A 20,274-nucleotide genomic window follows, 5' to 3' on the forward strand; every position below is an offset into this window, starting at 1 on the left:
GCTGAAAAGAAAAATCAGAGTTATTTGTACTTTATTTCCTTTCCTGATTTGAAGGCTTGCAGTTTTTACTTAAATTAATTAAATTAAAGCGCATGTGGCCCTTGGTCTGTGGCCTTCATGGGAGGCATGAATGAGCATACATGTACCAAGCCTTATGCGCCCTCAGTATTCCCCAGGCTCTGGGACAGCTGAGATCCCCCATCCAGCCCCTTATATCTAGCAGTACATGCCACCTTTCTCTGAGGAGCTCCAAGTTGTTTAAAAACTAAATCTCACATTCAGAACCTCTAAGTTTTAACAACAGATAGGATAAACTTGGAAATGAGAAATTAAGGCTTTAAACATTTTAAACTTCAGCAAGCAAGGTCAATAGCAAGGCAAATCGAATTCTTCTATTCCCATGAAGTCATTCACCAATGACACCTGGAGATCTTGACTGAAAAGAACCTATTCTCTCTTGTCTTTTTTTAAAACAAATTTATTTATTTATTTATTTATTTTTTGGCTGTGTTGGGTCTTTGTTGCTGTGTGTGGGCTTTTCTCTAGTTGTGGCGAGCGGGGGCTGCTCTTCTTTGCAGTGCGCTGCCTTCTCACTGCAGTGGCTTCTCTTGCGGAGCACGGGCTCTAGGCACACGGACTTCAGTAGTTGTGGCACGTGGGCTCAGTAGTTGTGGCTCCCGGGATCTAGAGCGCAGGCTCAGTAGTCGTGGGGCACGGGCTTAGTTGCTCCGCAGCATGTGGGATCTTCCCCGACCAGGGCTCGAACCTGTGTCCCCTGCATTGGCAGGTGGATTCTCAACCACCATGCCACCAGGGAAGCCCTCTCTTTTGTCTTTTAATTATATTTATATTACAACTGTGCACCACACTCTAATTCAGGATCAGTACTGTAAAGGGTCACATAGTAAAATTTTTTGTGCCACATACTATCTCTGTTGTACATTCTTCTTCTCCGTTTTTATTGTTTTACAGCATTTAAAAAATGTAACAAGTATTTTTTAGCACTCAAGCCATACAAAAACAAGCCATGAGCTGTGTTTGTCCCACTGTCTCTAGTTTTCCAACCCTTTTTCTAAATTGAGAGAAGAATTAAATTAAAATCTTTGTATGAATGTTTTTATATTGCCTACCACCATCCCATCTAATTCCTCACCAGTGCCAAGGATCTCCTTATTCATAATTAGTGATCTCATAGTCAAGTAATATTAAACGTGAATATAATCTCTTTTCTCCATAACCCTATGACATTCTGTGCTTCCCCTAAATTTAATGCCTATGATAATTACATTTACTTGCTTAATGGCTGAATTCACTGATGGTCTGTTGACTCTGATAACAGGGACTCTATCTGTCGTGTTCCAGTCTGTATCCTCAGCACCTAACAAACTACTGTCCCTGAGTAAGTATTCAGTCAACATTCTTCGATTGAATGAGTAATTGATCAGAAACCCAGTTCTCTGAATCGGTTAAACTAGATGAGGAATGACTGAATGCCAGATCAAAATAGCCACATCCAGGAAGATCACTAAGCAAATATCCCGAATAATTCAGGCCAACATTATATATAATAAACTATATTTCTATACTTTTCAATACATTTCCTGTTCTTAGGAAAAAACCTGAATGGTTACATTCAAAAATAAAAATATCAAATCTTTCTCAGTCAAGATAAATTATATTTTAAGCTTGCTCCATTAATTCCAAGTTTAATGGATGGCTATTGGATTACCATCAACTAACCAGTGCTGAATGGTAATGAAAGTTCAAGATTCTGTTCAAAATCAGGAGAATTTGAGCTGCACTTTTATATCTCCCAGTCTCATTATGAGCATCTTCCTTGGTTTACTGAATTACAGGCTGTTACATGTATAAGAAGTCGGGGAATTTTTAGTCTAAGAAATATAGATTTCCAATTCATTCTTTTATGAATTTTCAGTACCTAATTAGGCATGTGATTTCTAAGGACTTGCTCTCACATTCCAAACATAATAGTATATAGTAAACATACCAGTTGGGTTCTTTGAGAACTGAAGCTTACATGTGGAACCACACTGAATGGTCTATTTTGGCTAAATTTTCTTTTGGAGCAGTAATTCCAAAGTAAAATATTTAGAAGGAATTAAGTTGGTATAATTTTAAAGTGATCAGTTAACAATATTTAAAGTACTTAGTTTAAATCTCCTTTTTAATATTCATTTTCTTCTTTCAAAATAACATTTAGAAATTAAAGCTTTATTTAAGACAAATTTGCCAGTATTCTTATTGGAAACATGCAGCTATTCTTAACAGTTGTATAATTTGTACAATATTGGAAGATGGCTTCTTTGCAGTGTTCGTTATGTGGTTTTCTTTGGTTATAACTGAGATGATATGCACTAAAAACATCAGTGATTTTCCTTCTTTTAAACAGGATTTCATTTCAGGTGGATCAAAGAATGAACGTTGTGATATTGTTTCCAATTTAATAAACAAAGGCTGCTCAATTGATTTGATAGAATACCCATCTGTGCATGTAACACCAAGTGAAAATGAAATCAATACCCAGGTGACACCAGGAGAAGTGCTGATTCAGCTACGTCAAGGTATGGTTATTTTCAAATAAATCAATGATGATTCTTCATTTGAAATTATATCTAGCTTTATTTGCTCATATTTAACATTTTATGGCAGGCAGTATTGCTACAGTAGAAATAAGAGTGGGCTCAGAATCAAGAAATCAGAATTCTAGTCTTTCTTATGCCTATAGCTAGCTGTGTGGCCTCGGACACTCTGCAAACCTGACCACACTATATTATAATTATGTGTTTCCAAACTTGATCACATTGTACTGTAATTGTGTTCCTATGCCACTGCCAGCTCTGGAAGAAAGAGAACATGTTTTATTCCACTCTGTTTCTCCAATGCCTAACAGAGTGCTGGCATGTAGTAAGCACTCCATAAGTGTTTGCTGAATTTGTTAGTTGATTAATTAGTAAGAGATGTGAATTAAGCTAAGTCTTAGAGCCTGTGTGATAAGCTTGTAACAGAAAACTATAATTCATAATTATCATAATTAACTTGAGCTGATTTGGCCCCTGAGAGTAACATATGCTTTTCCTCCAATACTTCTCTTATACTTGTCCTTCCACACCACTGTATTGCACATGTAGCAGGCCACTGGAAATTATTCATTTTCTCCAGTGCCAGAGAATCCCAATGAACTAACTACATATGGCAAGATAAGTTCAGGTACAAAGATATGCATCACTCAACTAGATACATTTAGTTCTAAGTGGTATGCGATTGCCTTCAAGCCATCATTATTTCATTTTGGGTGGTCTTGTCCTGTCATTAAACTTTTGAATAACCATTATCAACATATGACCTCCCAATTCCAAAGCTGAGCTATTTTTCCCAGACTCTTGGATTACCAAAATAACGAAATCCATTTCTTTCTTGGCCCTAGGCATATTCCCAGCTTCCAATTAAAACTGTGCACTTCACCATATCCCAACAATTATACAGCCCAGTATGGACATAAATGAGTGACAGCTGGAAAGGGGTACACAAAAATTAAAGTAACTAGGTTGGTAAGATTATGACACTTGCCACCTTCTATTGCTGCCATAGCAAAATACCACACACTATGTGCCTTAAACAACAGAAATTTATTTTCTCACAGTTCTAGGAGCTAGGAAGTCTAAGATCAAGGTGCTGGCAGATTCGGTTTCTGGAGAGGGAGAGAGAATGACAGACAGACAGAAAAGGAGCTCTCTGTTGTCTACATATAAGGGCACTGAACCCACCATGAGGACCCCACCCTCAGGACCTCATCTATATCTAGTCATCTCCCAAAGGCTCCATCTCCAAACACCATCACATTGTGAGTTAGGGCTTCAACATAGAAATTTGGCTGGGGGCGGGCAGGGAGGGGGCAAAATTCAATCCATAATTCTTGATATATAAAATAATGTTTTCAAAAGCTATGAAATATTTTTAGAAATTAATTATATTTTATACAAGAAAACTGAACTCCAAAAAGTGAAACTGTTTTTATAGGCCAACATCTCTGAACACCTCGCAATAAAATTTAAAATCAATACAAGAGGATAAACAAATATTAAATAATAGAGAAACAAAGAAAAGATTTTCCTAAATAAGTTCTATCTCCAAGAATAAATCAAAACTCTAGTCACAGACTATTTGATAATAACAATAATAACAACACACATCATAACATAATGGTATGTGTTCAAAGTTGCTCTCAGGATAATTCAAAACTTTAAATGCTTTTATTATTAAAGAAGAATGAAGCATCCAGATAAAGGTATAGAAACAACAAAAACAAAATAACCATAAGGAAAACAAGAGGAAGAAATTCATAAGTTAAGAAAAAAAACAAAATGGAATGCAAAATAGAAATAAAAAAGTAAAACAAACGTATAAATCCAAAATCTGGTTATTTGTAAAGCCCAATGAAATAGACAAATTGTTGGCAAAGCTAATTAAGAAAAAAGGACAAAAAGCAAATGACCTGATTATACAGACCATAACCAGAGAAACAAATATTGGGTAAAAAAAAACTTTAAGAAAATATTAAAAATGGTAAAATGCATTAAATGTGGTAAAATATATAAATCGTAATAATAAAGATAATTTTCTAGGAAAATATACATGACTAAAATTGACTCAAGAAGAGGGAAACCCCTAAGAAACCTAATAAAGATATAAGAAGTTAAGAAAATTATAAAAGAAACTCCCCCTAAAAACATTAGGTCTAAAGGATTTCATGGGGAGAAATGATTTCATGTTCCCCTAAACATTTAAGGAACACATTATCCCTATGCTACATGAACTCTTCCATGGTTTTAGAGAAGGCTTAGAAGCTACTCAATTTTTACAAGCTTATCATAACTCTAGTATCAAATCCCTAATAACATTTTAAGAAATCAAATTAAACTGCATGTGATAATAAGAGCAATGTCACCATACAAGTAGATCTAACCTAGGGTAGTTGATTGTCTTAAAATTAATGTATTTTTATCATCTTAGTTTGCCAAAAGAAGACAAATATATATTGTTATCTCAATAGATGCCAAAAATCATACAAAAAAAATTTAGTATCCATTCCTGCCCAAACCAAAATTGAAGACTACTTCTTTAATATGTATTAAAATCCTTCTGAAAGTTTTACATAAAAGCAATCAGACAAGAAAACCAAGTACATGTTATCAACATTTTGAAAAGATAAAGCAAAATTATCATTATATGTCTACCTGGAAATCCAGGCAAATCAACGAAAACTAACTATTAAAATTAAAAATAAAAGGCCATGGCAGGAAATTTTTTAAATATTCAAAAATCAATGCATTTCTTATATAGTATTAAATATAATTTAAAAAGGGATCATTTCAAAGCAGCAACCTAAAATGTAAACTGCCTAGTGATAAACTTTCTAAAAAATATGTAGTCTATTGTGCTACGTAAAAGACAATATGAATAGATGCAGAAGAATTTTATGTTCCTGAATAGGGAAACAATATTATAAAAATAACAGTTTTCTATAAATATATTCTAGTAATGTAACAAAATCTAAGTGAATCAATAAATGTAAGACAGTCCCAATCAAATTTAAATGCAGTTTGTTTAAACAAATCTTCAGTGATACTCATTATACATGTATCTATCTATATCTATCTATCTATCTCTCCATATATATAACAACATATTTATTTAGGATACATTCCGAGGAATAGATTTACTAGGTCATGTGTATTACCAGATTATTCACAAGCAAAATTCATGTCCAGTTAGGCTTTCAAGAGTCAACCTCACCCATTCTCATTCTTTTTAGTCTCTTCAATTTGTTAAGTGTAACTAGTCTATTAGCTGTTTTCTTTTGTCTTTTTCCTATTACTAGAAAGCTTGAATATTTTTCTTAAGCTTATTAATTATCTTTATCTCTCCACTTTGTGTGTGATTTGCCCCTCCATACAAATTTGCTTATTTTTCTCATTGAATATTAATTTTCAACAGCTTACAGATGAGGCTTATCATATATTATTTACCTCTAAAAAAATGACTAATAGCCTTTAAAAATGTCTTGCTCTTTTTTAAATACTTGAGATTTGAAAATTACAAGGTGCATTTTTTTATACTGGTATGTTACTTTTAAATTTATACACTTAAATGAATTTAGTCTGTTCTCTTCTGTAGACATAATGGTGGCTGAATCCTCCTGAGACTATAAATTAACAGTTCAAAAGTTGGGAAGTTATTTCAGTGCTGTAGATAAGCAATGGCAGTAATGGTAACAAGGCAGGAGAAAAATGGCCAGACTTGAGAGATAATCCGAAGGTTTCATCCCCAGGGATTGGTGATTGATGAGTATGGGAACACCTGGGCTCTGGCTCGAGCATCTTGGTGAGGTGGAGAAGGCTGCTCTTTGTGGAGGGGGTGAGTCTGAGTTCAAAGAGACATCTTGAATTAAGGCAGTGACTTACCCATTAGAGGCTGGAGTTCTGGGGAGAGACAGAGTTGGAGATAGAGAAGCTGGAGATGTCAACATGAGGTAGTAAGTGAAGGTAGTATGAGATCATGGGAGTAGGAGAATCAAAACACAAATGCTTAATGTCTATGTCAATCATTATAGGGTTTGATTTTAGTCAATTCCCCAATCCTCATGAATTTCTGTGTGAAAATAGTTACTGTCTAACGTGTATGTTATCTTTCCAACATAGCTATGACAGAACTATATTTTTATAATCTGCATATATAGCAAATAATTATTAAAATAGATTTAATAAGTTCATCTAAAAGTGCATCGTGGCATCAAAGACATGCCAGCTTTGGGGCATAATATATAAAGCTGTATTTTACCAACTCCAGATATATAGGAACCTCATTCTTTACAATGTAAAGTCCTTTGCACCCTAATATATATATAAAAGTTGAGGGTCTGGTATAATGAATACCTAAGTGTAAAATACATTTATTCCCTAATATTAATTTTGATTTATTAGATTTATTTATAGATAACCACTTTATTCTTACCTGATAAAAATTCATGACCTTCAATGTAGCATTTATTAAGGATTTTAAAAAGTTTTTATTTTTAAAAATAAAAATATTTCCATTATATCATATACTAAGTTTTTAAAGGAATGTTAGGGCTATATAAAATATGTATATAATATATATAATTGAATATTTTAAATGAGATTTTAAAAAGATATTTACTTTTTACTTCTTAAACTATACTTTTTAAAATTTTTACCTATCAATTTTATGGAAAAATAATAACAGAAATAGGTGACTAATCCTAGTTTATGTCCCCTAAGAACAGTGAAATGAAATGAAATCTTTAGGAAGATAGGTGAGAGAAGATAATTCTCGATTTCTGTTTCAGAAGTAATATAATGTATATGACAAGGATGAGTATAATTTGTACTTCACTAATTGAAGAAAAGGTTTCAAACTTGATTCATTTTAATATTTTAAAGAAAAAAAGTTCTTTAGTGTAGCTTAATTTAAAATGTAAGATTTTTCAGGTATTCTTCTTGAATTCAAAACTTTTTTCAAAAAACCTAAAACTATAGAGTCATGCATTTTTCCTCCTCAACACCTGGCACATATCCCCCATTTTATCCCACACAGAAATCCAGAAATGTGCTAGAGTCTGTACCTTGCTGTTTCAAACTAGTCTAATTCTTGGGCCTTCTCCTTCCCCTGCTCAAGGATAATGAATAGAAATTGGCAGCTCTTTCCTCCTGCTACAGTTCTCCATATTTTCTTACGGTTTTTCAGTTTCATCTTATGCAGAATATTTCTTAGTTATCTTTTCTTAATATCCAGTCATGTTTGTTGTAGCCAGCTCTTCAGAGATGCTCACGCCATTATTTGAGTGATTTAAAACTCATTCGAACAACTTTATTTTTTTGGTCTATTCAAAACAATATTGGCAATAGCTCTAAGTAGGTCTCAACTTTCCTCCAAGTCCTCTTTCTTATTCTATGTCACAGACTCTTTTCTTGCCTTTAAAGTTAATCAAAGGAATAGGACTTGAGCCTTTAGAATCTCAAATTATGAGGATGAAGCTTTCCTGGAGATAATGTAAGTGGTGGCATAAATATTTTGGGGGCCAGATGATACTCTTTTCCTCTTATAGAGAGAAGCTATTTAAGATCTCCCTAAACTATGGGAAAGAAGTTATAAATATTAGCTTCTTACTGTGGTATATATATGGGCCTTTTGAAATGCTGTATCAAAATATTCTTCCAATATAGTTTAAAGAACATTTATGAGTGGCTATGCATGTACCAAACCCAGAGGCTTCAGAGATAAATAAACAGTTCTTATCCTAATGTTGTTCTATCTAATGTTAGATAGAACAGTTCTATCATCTATTCTAACATTAGAACAGATCTAATGTTAGAATCTAGTAATACTAATGGTAATAATTACTAATGTCTATATATTTACTGTGTACCAAATACTGTGGTAAATATTTTATATGGATCACTGCACTTAGTAGCTCTTACCCACTAAAAGAATCCACCCCCACATAGCTCCTTCTCTCAGAGTAGCATTTAAGACATTGTTGCTGGAATTTATATCACAGTGGTGATGGCCGCAGATATTGTCTTATTTTTAGATGTGTTTCTTTCTCATTCAATATATTCAAAACCTCTTTAATGTCATCTTCCCTTTGAGCCCAGTGTTGGTGGCACCACAGTAGGAACTGAATGGAGATTTTATCCAGGGACATGGTATCCATGTTCCCATGAAAAGATATTTCTACTGCTTCCAAGAGAAGGTTTCTCCGTCATATATAATTATCCAATACAAAGCCAACTTGAGAGCATAATGTGGGGAGTGTCTCAGGCTCATGGGCAAAATATGGTAATCTAAGCTTGGCCCCTTCAGCTTCCTCCTTAACAAGCAGAGTGGGGTTTGGGGTCAGCCTATGTAGGGCTGCCCACCTTAAGCTTACTACTTAAAGCTAGAACCTTTTAGGAAACTCAAGTGCCTTGCAGTTTAAAAGTAGCGATTATCATTCTCTCCAGCGATGAGTAAAAGGCCTGTGTACAGAAAGATTCTCCTTTCTCCTTTAGTGAAAACTTGTCTTACTGAGGTGTCAGCCCACGCTGAGGTCTTCAACTGACCCAGGTACATGTGCTAACGCCAGCATCTATGTAATCAAAATAAAGCTACAGTAGCCTGCACCCTCTAACCATGGCCATTTGGCCAGGCTTCCTAAAAGCCTGGCAAGGCTTCCTAAAAGCCCTCTTCTTTGCTGAGGTCAGTGAGACTAGGATTCGCTTGCTAGGCTATGAGCAGCTGACCTGTGCTGAAGGCTCCTGTGTGGCTAGCATTTTACTGGAGCTCCCTGAATAGCTCAGGCCTCCAAGGCCTGTGCTTTTGCTGATGCTATGTAGACTCTGCCTGTTGGCTGAGATAACCAACCAATAATATAACAACTCACACAACACGCTGAATATCTGGTACATTTTTCGATGACTCTATAAAAATAGGCAGCCATTCATCTTTAGACAGAGCCACCATAAACTATAATGATCCATCAAGATGAGAATACCATGTGGCCAGCTCCTAATGCCTTCAGCCATATGTCCAAGTCAACAGTTAAAAAACAACTACACAACTTTAAAAAAATTAAAAATTAAATGCTGACCCACATTAAAATTCAAGCTCCTCCACATGAACCACACTCCCCAATACGCTCCATTTCTATTTCTCATCGATCCAGCCCTATCTACCAGATTCTATCATTCTTCTGAATTAAACTTCTCTACCCAAATTGCAGGACACTTCCACATGGGCAGGATTTTTCACCAGATACTTGGAAAGCAGAGCCAAATATATGTTCACCGGAGGCAGCCCAGCTCCTAAAAAAAAGGAGTGAAAGAATTGACTGGGCTGGGCTATGCAAGCCCAATTTCTCCTCCCAAACTCTTGGGCTGAAAATCCAAGAATGTTATAATAAAGAAGTTTCCTGCATTTAAAGGCAAATTAGGAATAAGTAAATAGCCCCTTTCTCCCATAACTAATATTACAAACCAAAAAACCTTACTATTTTTAATACATTCCATAATCTGGCTGTATAACATTTGATTTGTGAAGTAAGTTTTAAAATATTGCTATTTTTAAGCATATTAAGACTGAAAATATGATTTGAAAAATTGTAAGATTCCTTTAATAAGTAGATCAGGCTACCAATCATGTATACAAATTTGTATTTATTAAAAAATTTTTTACACTCAAAATATTCCCCATGTGCAAATAATTAATGACTTACAAGCATTTGCTTTATTATTTAAAAAAGTAAAATTCACAAACTTCCTCTATTTAAATTGATAACTTTTCATCATGTACTTTAAAAAGTTAAATACAGAAGTACTAACTCTGTAGGGTACCAAATCCTTGTATGACTTGATAATGGACAGAAAACTAAATAAAACTGTATTGCAAAGACAGTTGTCTTTTGGAGGCTCCAACAATTCTCCTTATGGTGACCCTCTCTACTCATCCAGTTTCTTTGCCCCTGTGATCCCTCTTCAACATATGTTTATCATGCACCCATTATGCATTGGACAAATGCTGTCCCCTACATTGTCTTGGTCCTCAATGTGGCAATGCTGCATATCATTCTTCAGACCACTGTCTCATTTCCTCTTACAACTAACTGTTGGGGAGAATCTAATCAAGTAACATGATGAGGTAGGAATTATTTTGAATAGCTTAATGTACTGCTCAGTACCAGAGTTTTCACATCTCATATGTAAATATACCTTAACCCAAAAGAATGAATCTACACCTGCATCCAATAAGGGGTAAATTTTCTTAGAATACCTTTCTGGCTGTCTTCATATCTAAATGCGACCTGAAAACAAGCACAGACACCTACTCTCTCTTATGATAGAATGCTGCTTGCTGTTTGTCCTATGCTTTACTAGACACTAGAAATACAGGTTCATATGGTGATAAATATATTACCTATTACATTTATGTTGAGCTGGTCTATTTGTTATTATCTCTATCTGCCCTATAGAATTACGAGAAATGCACTGTAGAAGTTGGAGACTAAGACATTGGTATGTCTGGGATGGTACAGTTTCCAAACTGCCTTGAAATTATTCTGGAATATTCCCAATTTCATTCATTATGCACAAATTTGTGATAATTGTTCTATACCTAAAATGTGACCGGATGATTGATAGCTTAACCTGAGATGTTTAAAATGAATACTATACTATGTTTGTCTTTCTCTGAACTAGGAGCTGAAGCTAATTTTATGCTGAAAATTCATCCTCTGAAGAAATATCCTGTGGATCTTTATTATCTGGTTGATGTCTCAGCATCAATGCACAATAATATTGAAAAATTAAATTCAGTTGGAAATGATTTATCTAGAAAAATGGCATTTTTCTCCCATGACTTCCGCCTTGGATTTGGCTCATACGTTGATAAAACAGTTTCACCATACATTAGTATCCATCCAGAAAGAATTCATAATCAATGCAGGTATCTAATATTTGACGTGGACTTCCTAATGCTAAACAAATTTAAAATCTTATAAAACCTCATTTTGTTTTTAAATCAAAGACTTACTAAATTTTATATTTTTGTTTTAATTAAATGATAAATGAAAATATGTATAGAAGAAGTATGTTTCTATCTGAAAACTTCTGAGACTGAAGGGTGGCTTTTTACTTTATATTTTTTCAAATATCATTCACTTAGTTTCTATTACAAAAAACACAAATAATATTAGTAATTTTGGATAAACCTCCAATAATCAGGCTACTATATATATATATATATATAAAAAATACATCTTTGAAACTTCTGTATTCCTTTTTTGATTGATCCAAATTTGCTGAATTAAGGTTTATCAAATTTAAAGTACTTATTTTGCCAGTATTGCATCTGTATTTCCATTACTGTATTGTGACTGTTTATAATTACATTGCTTATGATGTGATTTCAAACAAAACTCAGCTAGCACATGGAGGATAGGTAGGTCAAAAGAGAGAATGTGTTTGCTAGAAAGAGCCCTTTTTCTTATCAGTTTGGAACAGCATATTCCCTACTATGAAAGGAAAACAGACCTTTAAAATATGAATTTCTCACACGATACTTAGCCTGTTGAATTTTCAGAGAGAACTATAAATGTGTTCAGTTCTTCCTTAACAAAACATTTCATTTTATCGTCTTCTTTCCTACTTTCATGAATTGCCCAGATCACTTTACAGTATATACTCTAATTTACCAGAACAACTCTGCTTTCTGTTGTAGAGGAACAAGACTGATGCCTCTCCACATGGAGCTTCACACACCTTCTCCCTGAATACAAATGCACCTGAGGAATGATCCTCACCTTTGGGGACATTATGGAATTCTCAAAACAATTTTAATGAATTGTGACCATGCATCAATAATTCTACACCAAGCATCACTTTAAAATTAGCAAAATATTTTAAAATATCTAACAGTAGTATAATATTTTAACTAAATTCCTAAAAACATTTCCCAAAAAGTGTTTTTCAGCTGTTCCATGGGCAAATGTGATAGGAAATCACTGTAAATTTTCATCTCCTCTTAAAAATTAACAGTGCATATTAGCATAATAAAAGCCCTTAGGTGTCCTATATTAAACATGTTTAATCTTCTTTATGTTTTGACGACCAAGGCATTATATTGCTACATGCAAAGAAATATTCACCAATATTGAGCTTTTCTCTGATTTTATAAAATACAGATTTTCTCTAATAAAATTTTCTTGGCAAAAATAAAAAAGGTATTCCCTTCTCACATCAACCACACACTTTTACTATGACCATGAGTAGTATTTTGGATCTTTGAAGGACGCATAGCAAAATAGAATTTGCATTTCTTCTTTACCCATATAGTGACTACAACTTAGACTGTATGCCTCCCCATGGGTATATCCATGTGCTGTCTTTGACGGAAAACATCACTGAGTTTGAAAAAGCAGTTCACAGACAGAAGATCTCTGGAAATATAGATACACCTGAAGGAGGTTTTGATGCTATGCTTCAGGCAGCTGTCTGTGAGGTAAGAAGTTTCACATTATTGAATATTTGCTCAGATGAAAAATTCTCCAAGAATTTAGGATTTTTCCCTTCGATTTATGGAGTGAAAACATAGCATAGAAGAATACATTCTTCTCTTATCTGTTATTCGTCACCAGTATTATTCATTTTGGTATGTGTTCAGGACAGAGGGGCTAAATTAGGAGAGGGTTATAAATAGGAAAAGATAAAAGGGAAAGAATAACTTATGCACTTGGAAAATCATTTCCAAAAGGGCTGCTCTTTTCACTCACTACTCTCCAAGGAAAAAAACAGAAGTAGCTTGTTGTCCTACTCACATCACAGTGGGCAGTCTGCACTTCATAAACCTGGCTTGTTCTTCCTCTGTGGAACACCAGAAGTCTCTAGCCAGGAGATAGTGTGGTCAAACGGCTGTGGAAGAGGATATACAAATAAAAGTTAATGCTATTTATGAAACAGCACTGAATTTATGCACATCATTCTAGCCTGACTTAATGTTTTAAATTTAATGTTTACTTGAAATGAAGACCATAGTAAAGATCTATGTTATTGTACAAGATCTAATTACATGTTTATTTTAAGAGTCACATTGGATGGCGAAAAGAAGCTAAAAGATTGCTGCTGGTGATGACAGACCAGACATCTCATCTTGCTCTAGATAGCAAATTGGCAGGCATAGTGGTGCCAAATGATGGAAACTGCCATCTGAAAAACAACGTCTACGTCAGATCAACGAGCATGGTAATACAGCAACAGCCTATTAGTAGTTATGACTTTTCTGGTTATAGTATAAGTTTAAATTGGCAATTCAGCTGTCCTTGTACCGAGAAATTACCTAAAGGATCATGATGCAGAGTCAGGATAAGTCATGAAAGACAAGTTACAGAACAATGCAGTCTATAAATTCTGCTCAATAAAATATAAGGCTGAAATACTTTGATAATATCTAGTAGCTGACTCTCTAATATCCTACAAAGCACTGTATAATTTATGAAAATGAGAGTGATAGAAGAGCTTACTTTTTACTCAACTGAAGGACCTTAAAAGGAAAAGAGCATATACATATACGTTAGCCTTACTAGTTTACTTATAACTACTTCTACAGGGTTAGTATTGAAAAACATATTAGAGATTAAGAAGAACGTATTTGGCTTGAGGAATCCTCGCAGTAAAATAGACAGAATCAAAGTAGAGACAAGGGGAAAAAAGGAGTAAAACAAAACCGGCTTTCAATTTTATACCTCACTCCTTCCTTCTGAAGTTTATCTATATTTAAGGGCTCTTTTGTTTAAACAGTGCATATCTGGATTGCTTCCTGAGGGTTAGTTTCGGCTCTGAATCATATATTTAAATTCAATCTCTTAGAACATCTTTCCCAGCATTAGCTATTCTTCATGTAGAAAATAACTGCATAAAGCATCATTTACTTGTGACATGACACCTACTTATACAGGCATGCAAATGTTAGAACAAAAGCTTCCAAACTTTCTCATATTGCGGTACCTAGTGTCTTAGTAATCTTTCCCCTTGTACATGTAGGCAAAACAAGCAAACAAAGAGCCTGACAGTTCTGTTTAGTAAGTAGTTAGGTCCAAATAACATAACTATTTGTGTCCTAAAAACTTAGTAGCCAGTTAAAAAAATAATACACATGAACATCAAAAAACATATGTGTGTGTGTGTGTGTGTGTGTATGTGTGTGTATATATATATATATATATATATATATGTATGTATAGTTTGTCATTCTTAGTAAATAAGTTACAATGGGAACTTCCCAAGCCTTGGAATCAGACTAGATGTAACCATCCTCACTTCCTGTTCCGCACTGATTTTCATGTTGCCCAGTTTTGCAAAGATATGGCATCATCTAAAACAACAGAGACGAATGTAATGGTAAAGCTGTGAACCACCTCCAGCTAGTAGTTCATGGGTACCTGACAGATGCCACGTATTACTGTGCTTCCCTTAAAAATTCAAGATATTTTGAGGTATCCTGGTGAGTGTACTGCAGTGCTCTAAGGCACCTCATGCACAGTTTGGGAAATGCAATATTAGAAACATATAAATTATGCTGAAATGTGTGTGGTTCCCATGAGTGAAATTTAAATAGTTTAAATTTTGTTAATCTGAAACATTCTACCAGACTTTTTGAAAGTCTAGAGGAGCAACTGTTATTACCGCATAAAACAAGTTCAACCCTTGGTTGGTTTAGATTCTTGAAAGCAGCCTCAACATTTAAAGATTTTTAAAAATAACTAGAATTTGAATTTTAAATTTTAGCATTTGGAGTTATTCCCTTAGTGTCTTTCTCTTTGCTAATTCTCTTCTACTCAGCCACATTTCACTTTGGTAGACCCATCCACTTTAATTAAGTCATTTATTATCTTTCCTTCCATCCAACCTCTTTTAATCTGAGACAGAGTTCTAATTCATTTACTGGGAGTGGAGGAGAAGACAAGAGGAACTATTCTATTGTGAGACAAGTAGAAGCTTTTTTTTTTTTAAAGGGAAAATAATAATCACATTATTCTCAAATTGCATTGCATTATCGTTTTGAAGTTTTGCCAAGTCATTGAAGTCATCGCTCCATAATTGTATTTTAGAGGGTGCTGTTGCTCATATAGGACGGATTCCTTAAGGCAAAGAAATGTTCTCATACTTTTAGACATATGCCATGCCATATAACCTTATGGAAACAAATTATAATTCTGATGGAATTTTACACAGTGTTTGGGCTCTTATGATATCAGGAATTTGGACAAACTATCATGAACTTTATTTGCTCTCTTGAAAATTGTTTTACCTACTTAAAACAATGAACCTTCCACATGTCACTGATATGTATTGAATAAACCAAGGAGTAGTGTGTTTATTAATAGCTTAGAAGAATATTTTTATCTCATTTATCCCATGTCTGTGTTTTAAGAGATCCTCTTCCTAAGAAGTTCATTCCCTTCATTTCCAGGGACACTGCCCTAAAACAAAAGAAGTTGAAGCATTTTGATTGATTCCTTGACTATGTGTTTATGTACACAAGGTGTACGACTGCTCTGAAACCTCCTACATCCAAAGCTACCCTGAGCCTAATAAGCATATGTACCTGCTTATTTTAAAATGACCTCCATTCTCTCCTATTCAGCCATTATAGAGGAATTTAAAAAGGTATTATTTAGACAAGCAATCAAACACTTTGCTTCTTGGCTTTATGTCTAGCAGCCAATACCAGTAATGTTGAATAGTACCTGAGCTTCTTGGGCCAAGACTCTGGTCCTTTCATTTATAAAAGGAAATGATAAAAGATCTTTTACATGTCTAAATTACATGATCCAGAGTTCTACTGCTTATTCACCTAGGTATTTCATGAGGGTCAATGTGAATTCCAGAATTATAACATCTACCCTGTTTTCAGTTTTTATTAACTGAAACCACATATGTACATACAGTATCAGTATACTGCATACAGTACAGTGTATACAGTATGAAATTTATCTTTACAACAACTTGGTAAGGTAGTCATAGTTATCTTTCTTTTATAAACAGAAAAACTGAGGGGAGAAGAAACTAAGAATGTTGACTGAGGACAGACAGCTAAGAAGCTAATAAGTGGCAGAGGTAGGGCTCAATCCAGTTCAATCTTTTATTAAAATCTATATTCTTAACCACTTTGCCACAGTGTCTCAAGGGAAAACTAGAATAAATAGAGCAGTGAAGTTCTTGCTGTAGTTTCTGCTCTAACTTTCTAGTTATAGTCTTACTTATAGAAGAAATAAAGCAGATAATCTGGCCTACTTAAATTACATAACATGATAAAATTTTAAACAGTTTAAGCATTGTTACATTTTATATATGGCCATTGGCAAATAATATTATAGTATTAAATAAATTACCTTTTCCACTGCTTTTTCTCCAGTTGCCAGTAAGAAAAACTTGAGTAGTAATGTAGTTTTATAATTTACCAGTAATAATGCCAGCTTAAAATAAGGATTTGTTTCTAAAATGGTAGAGGTTAGTATAAAAATTGTTAATGGTGTAGAAGACAGGTTAATACTGAGGTCCTAGAATTTCACCCTGTCTCCCTACCCAGATCCTCCAGGGTGATTCCCAACTTCATGCAAAGCCCTCCTCACAACCATTCACCCCATCCTTGGCCAAGAATAACACCAGAGTCTCCAGTAACAATGAAAGGGGCCCAAAGAGCAAATATTTGGAAGAGGCACACAGGTCATGCAATGAACCATTATTAATGGGACTTTCAAATATTGCTGTGACTCTCAGTCCTGATGGAGAGATGCAAATAAGCAAGATCCTACCACACTTCTAATTATATTAGTAGCTCAGGTATGGTGTTTCTTTCTCTGAGCATTTTTTTGTGCCCCATCATATTATGGTCAGTGATTCTTCACCCCTCCTATCATTTAACTCCTCAGAATTCCTTTACTTATTTAGTCTCATGGAAATTACTGATACATAATTATAAGAATAATAACATTAAAATTCTAATATGTCAAAACTAAAGCATATAATAAAAATTTTCACCTTATTTCCTGATTCTTACTTTGTTTTTCTCTGCTTAACACTGCATAAGAAAAACTTTTTAAATTAATTAAAAAGATAAGATCAGTTTAGAGTGTTAGCACCTTTGGGTTTTATGAACATGCACCATCAGGAAAGTAAAGGGAATATCACTCAGGCTAAATGCACCCAGAAAGTTTTAAGTCCATATGCAGCTGATTTTTAAAAAAATATTGTTACAACTTTTAGTTAAAGGTAAAGAGAGAACTTCAGCAAGAGAAAAATAAAGAGTCACATACAAGGGAACACCCATAAGGCTATCAGCTGGTTTTATAGCAGACTTTGCAGGCCAGAAGGGAGTGACATGATATACTTAAAGTGTTGAAAGGAAAAAACCCCTACAACCTAGGATACTCTATACAGCAAGTCATCATTCAGAATTGAAGGAGAGAGAAAGAGCATCTCAGACAAGCAAAAACTAACAGAGTTAATCAACACTAAACCAAACTTACAAGAAACATTAAAGGGCGTCCTTTAAGTGAAAAAGAAAAGGCTCTAACAAAGAAATAAATTATAGGAAGGGGAAAATGCCACTGGTAAAGGCAGATATATAGTAAAGACAGGGGTTCAACTACCTAAATAAGCTACTACAAAGGTTAAAAGACAAAAATTGTAGAAGCAACTAAAACTACAATAAATAGTTAAGGGATTGATATGAAGATATAAAATATGATATCAAAAACAAAATGTGGAGGGGATAGTAAAAAATGTAGCTCTTTTAGAATGTCCTTGAACTTAAATGACTATCAGTTTAAAACAAGTAGATATAGTTAAAGGTCAAAATATATGAACTTCATGATAACCACAAATCAAAAACCTGCAATAGGCATACAAAAACTAAAAAGAAAAGAGATGAGCTAAAGCACACCACTAAACTAAAGAGAGACTAAAACTAAAAAGACATGAACACAAGCATACAACTAAAGAAAATCATCAAACCACAAGGGGATAGACTAAAACAAGAAGACAAAACAGAGAAACAACCAGAAAAAAGTAACAAAATGGTAATAAGCACATACCTACCAATAATCACTTTAAATGTCAATGGACTAAATGCTCCAATCAAAGGACACAGCGTGGCTGATTGGATAAAAAATAACCCATCTATATGCTGTTTATAAGACACTCACTTGAGAGCTAAAGATACATGGACTGAAGGTAAGGGGTTGATATTCTATGCAAATGGAAACAAAAGAAAGCTGAAGCAGCAGACCCTTATCAGACAAAATAGACTTTAAAACAAAGTCTGTAACAAAAGACAAAGAGGGAATTATATACTATATTATGATAAAGGGATCAATACAAGAAGAGATTACACTCATTAACATATATGTGTCCAAAACAGGAATACATATATAAAATATTAACAGAAATAAAGGGAGAAATGGACAGTAATACAATAATAGTAGGGCACTTTAACATCCCAATGACATCAATGGGGAGATCATCCAGACAGAAAATAAATAAGGGAACAGTGGCCTTAAATGAATCATTAGGCCAGTTGGACTTAATAGATATCTACAGGACATTCCATCCAAAACAGCAGCACGCACATTCTTTTCAAGTGTACATGGAGCATTCTCCAGGATAGATCACATGCTTGTCAAAACAAGTCTCAACAAATTTAAGAAAATAGACATTATATCAAGCATCTTTTCTGACCACAATGGCATGAAACTATAGATCATTTATAGAAAGAAAAACAGGAAAAGAACAAACACATGGAGACTAAACAACATGCTACTAAAAAAAACAGTGGTCAATGAAGAAACCAATGAGGAAATCAGAAAATATCTTGAGACAAGGCAAATGAAAATGGAACACAACACTCAAAAATATATGGGGTGCACCAAAAGCAGTTCTAAGAGGGAAGTTAATAGTGATACAGGCCTAACTGAAGAAATAAGAAAAAATTTCAAATAAACAGCCTAACTTACCAACTAAAGGAATTAGAAAAAGAAGAGCAAAGTCCAAAGTCAGCAGAAAGAAGGATATAATAAAGATCAAAGCAGAAATAAATAAATTAAAGACACTACCCCCCAAAAAAACAACAGAAAAGATCAATGAAACCAAGAACTTATTTTTTGAAAAGATAAACAAAACTGATAAGTCTTTAACCAGGTTCATTCAGAAAAAAAAAGAGAGTACCCAAATACACAAGATAAGAAATGAAAGAGAAGCTACTGCTGTTATCACAGAAATACAATCATAAGAGAATACTATGAACAGTTAATGCCAACAAATTGGACAACCTAGAAGAAATGGATAAATTCCTAGAAACATACAATATTCCAAGACTGAATCAAGAAGAAATAGATAATTTGAATAGACTGATAACTAGTGTTGAAATTGAATCAGTAATCAAAACCTCCCAAACAAAAGTCCAGGACCAAAGGGTTTCACAGGGGAATGCTAACAAACATATAAAGAAGAGTTAATACCTATCTTTCTTAAACTATTTCAAGAAATTGAAGAGGAGGAAACACTTTCAAACTCATTCTATGAAGCCACCATTACCCTGACACCAAAACCAGAGAAATACAGTAAAAAAAAAAGAAAATTATAGGCCAATATGTCTGATGAATATAGATGATTCTATCACTATATGCAGATGACATGATACTGT

The 20,274-nt window shown here is 34.1% G+C and overlaps 1 protein-coding gene and 1 long non-coding RNA gene across 5 annotated transcripts in view; both read left to right on the forward strand.

The window, feature by feature from the left end:
• Positions 1–20,274, forward strand: part of LOC125965339 (uncharacterized) — a 702,471-nt gene that overhangs the window by 646,240 nt on the left and 35,957 nt on the right. The gene's annotated exons all lie outside the window — the stretch shown is intronic.
• Positions 1–20,274, forward strand: part of ITGB8 (integrin subunit beta 8) — a 96,470-nt gene that overhangs the window by 40,239 nt on the left and 35,957 nt on the right. For 3 of the 4 annotated variants that reach the window (XM_004263452.3, XM_049714590.1, XM_049714589.1), the window contains 4 exons: positions 2,411–2,582; positions 11,274–11,520; positions 12,909–13,074; positions 13,656–13,814. In XM_004263452.3, the coding sequence (XP_004263500.1) occupies positions 2,411–2,582; positions 11,274–11,520; positions 12,909–13,074; positions 13,656–13,814 (744 nt within the window). The remainder of the gene's footprint in view (positions 1–2,410; positions 2,583–11,273; positions 11,521–12,908; positions 13,075–13,655; positions 13,815–20,274) is intronic. The other variant, XM_033440568.1, reaches the window with a different exon arrangement.

Source organism: Orcinus orca, chromosome 9 (assembly GCF_937001465.1).
Source record: "Orcinus orca chromosome 9, mOrcOrc1.1, whole genome shotgun sequence".
Lineage (NCBI taxonomy): Eukaryota > Metazoa > Chordata > Mammalia > Artiodactyla > Delphinidae > Orcinus > Orcinus orca.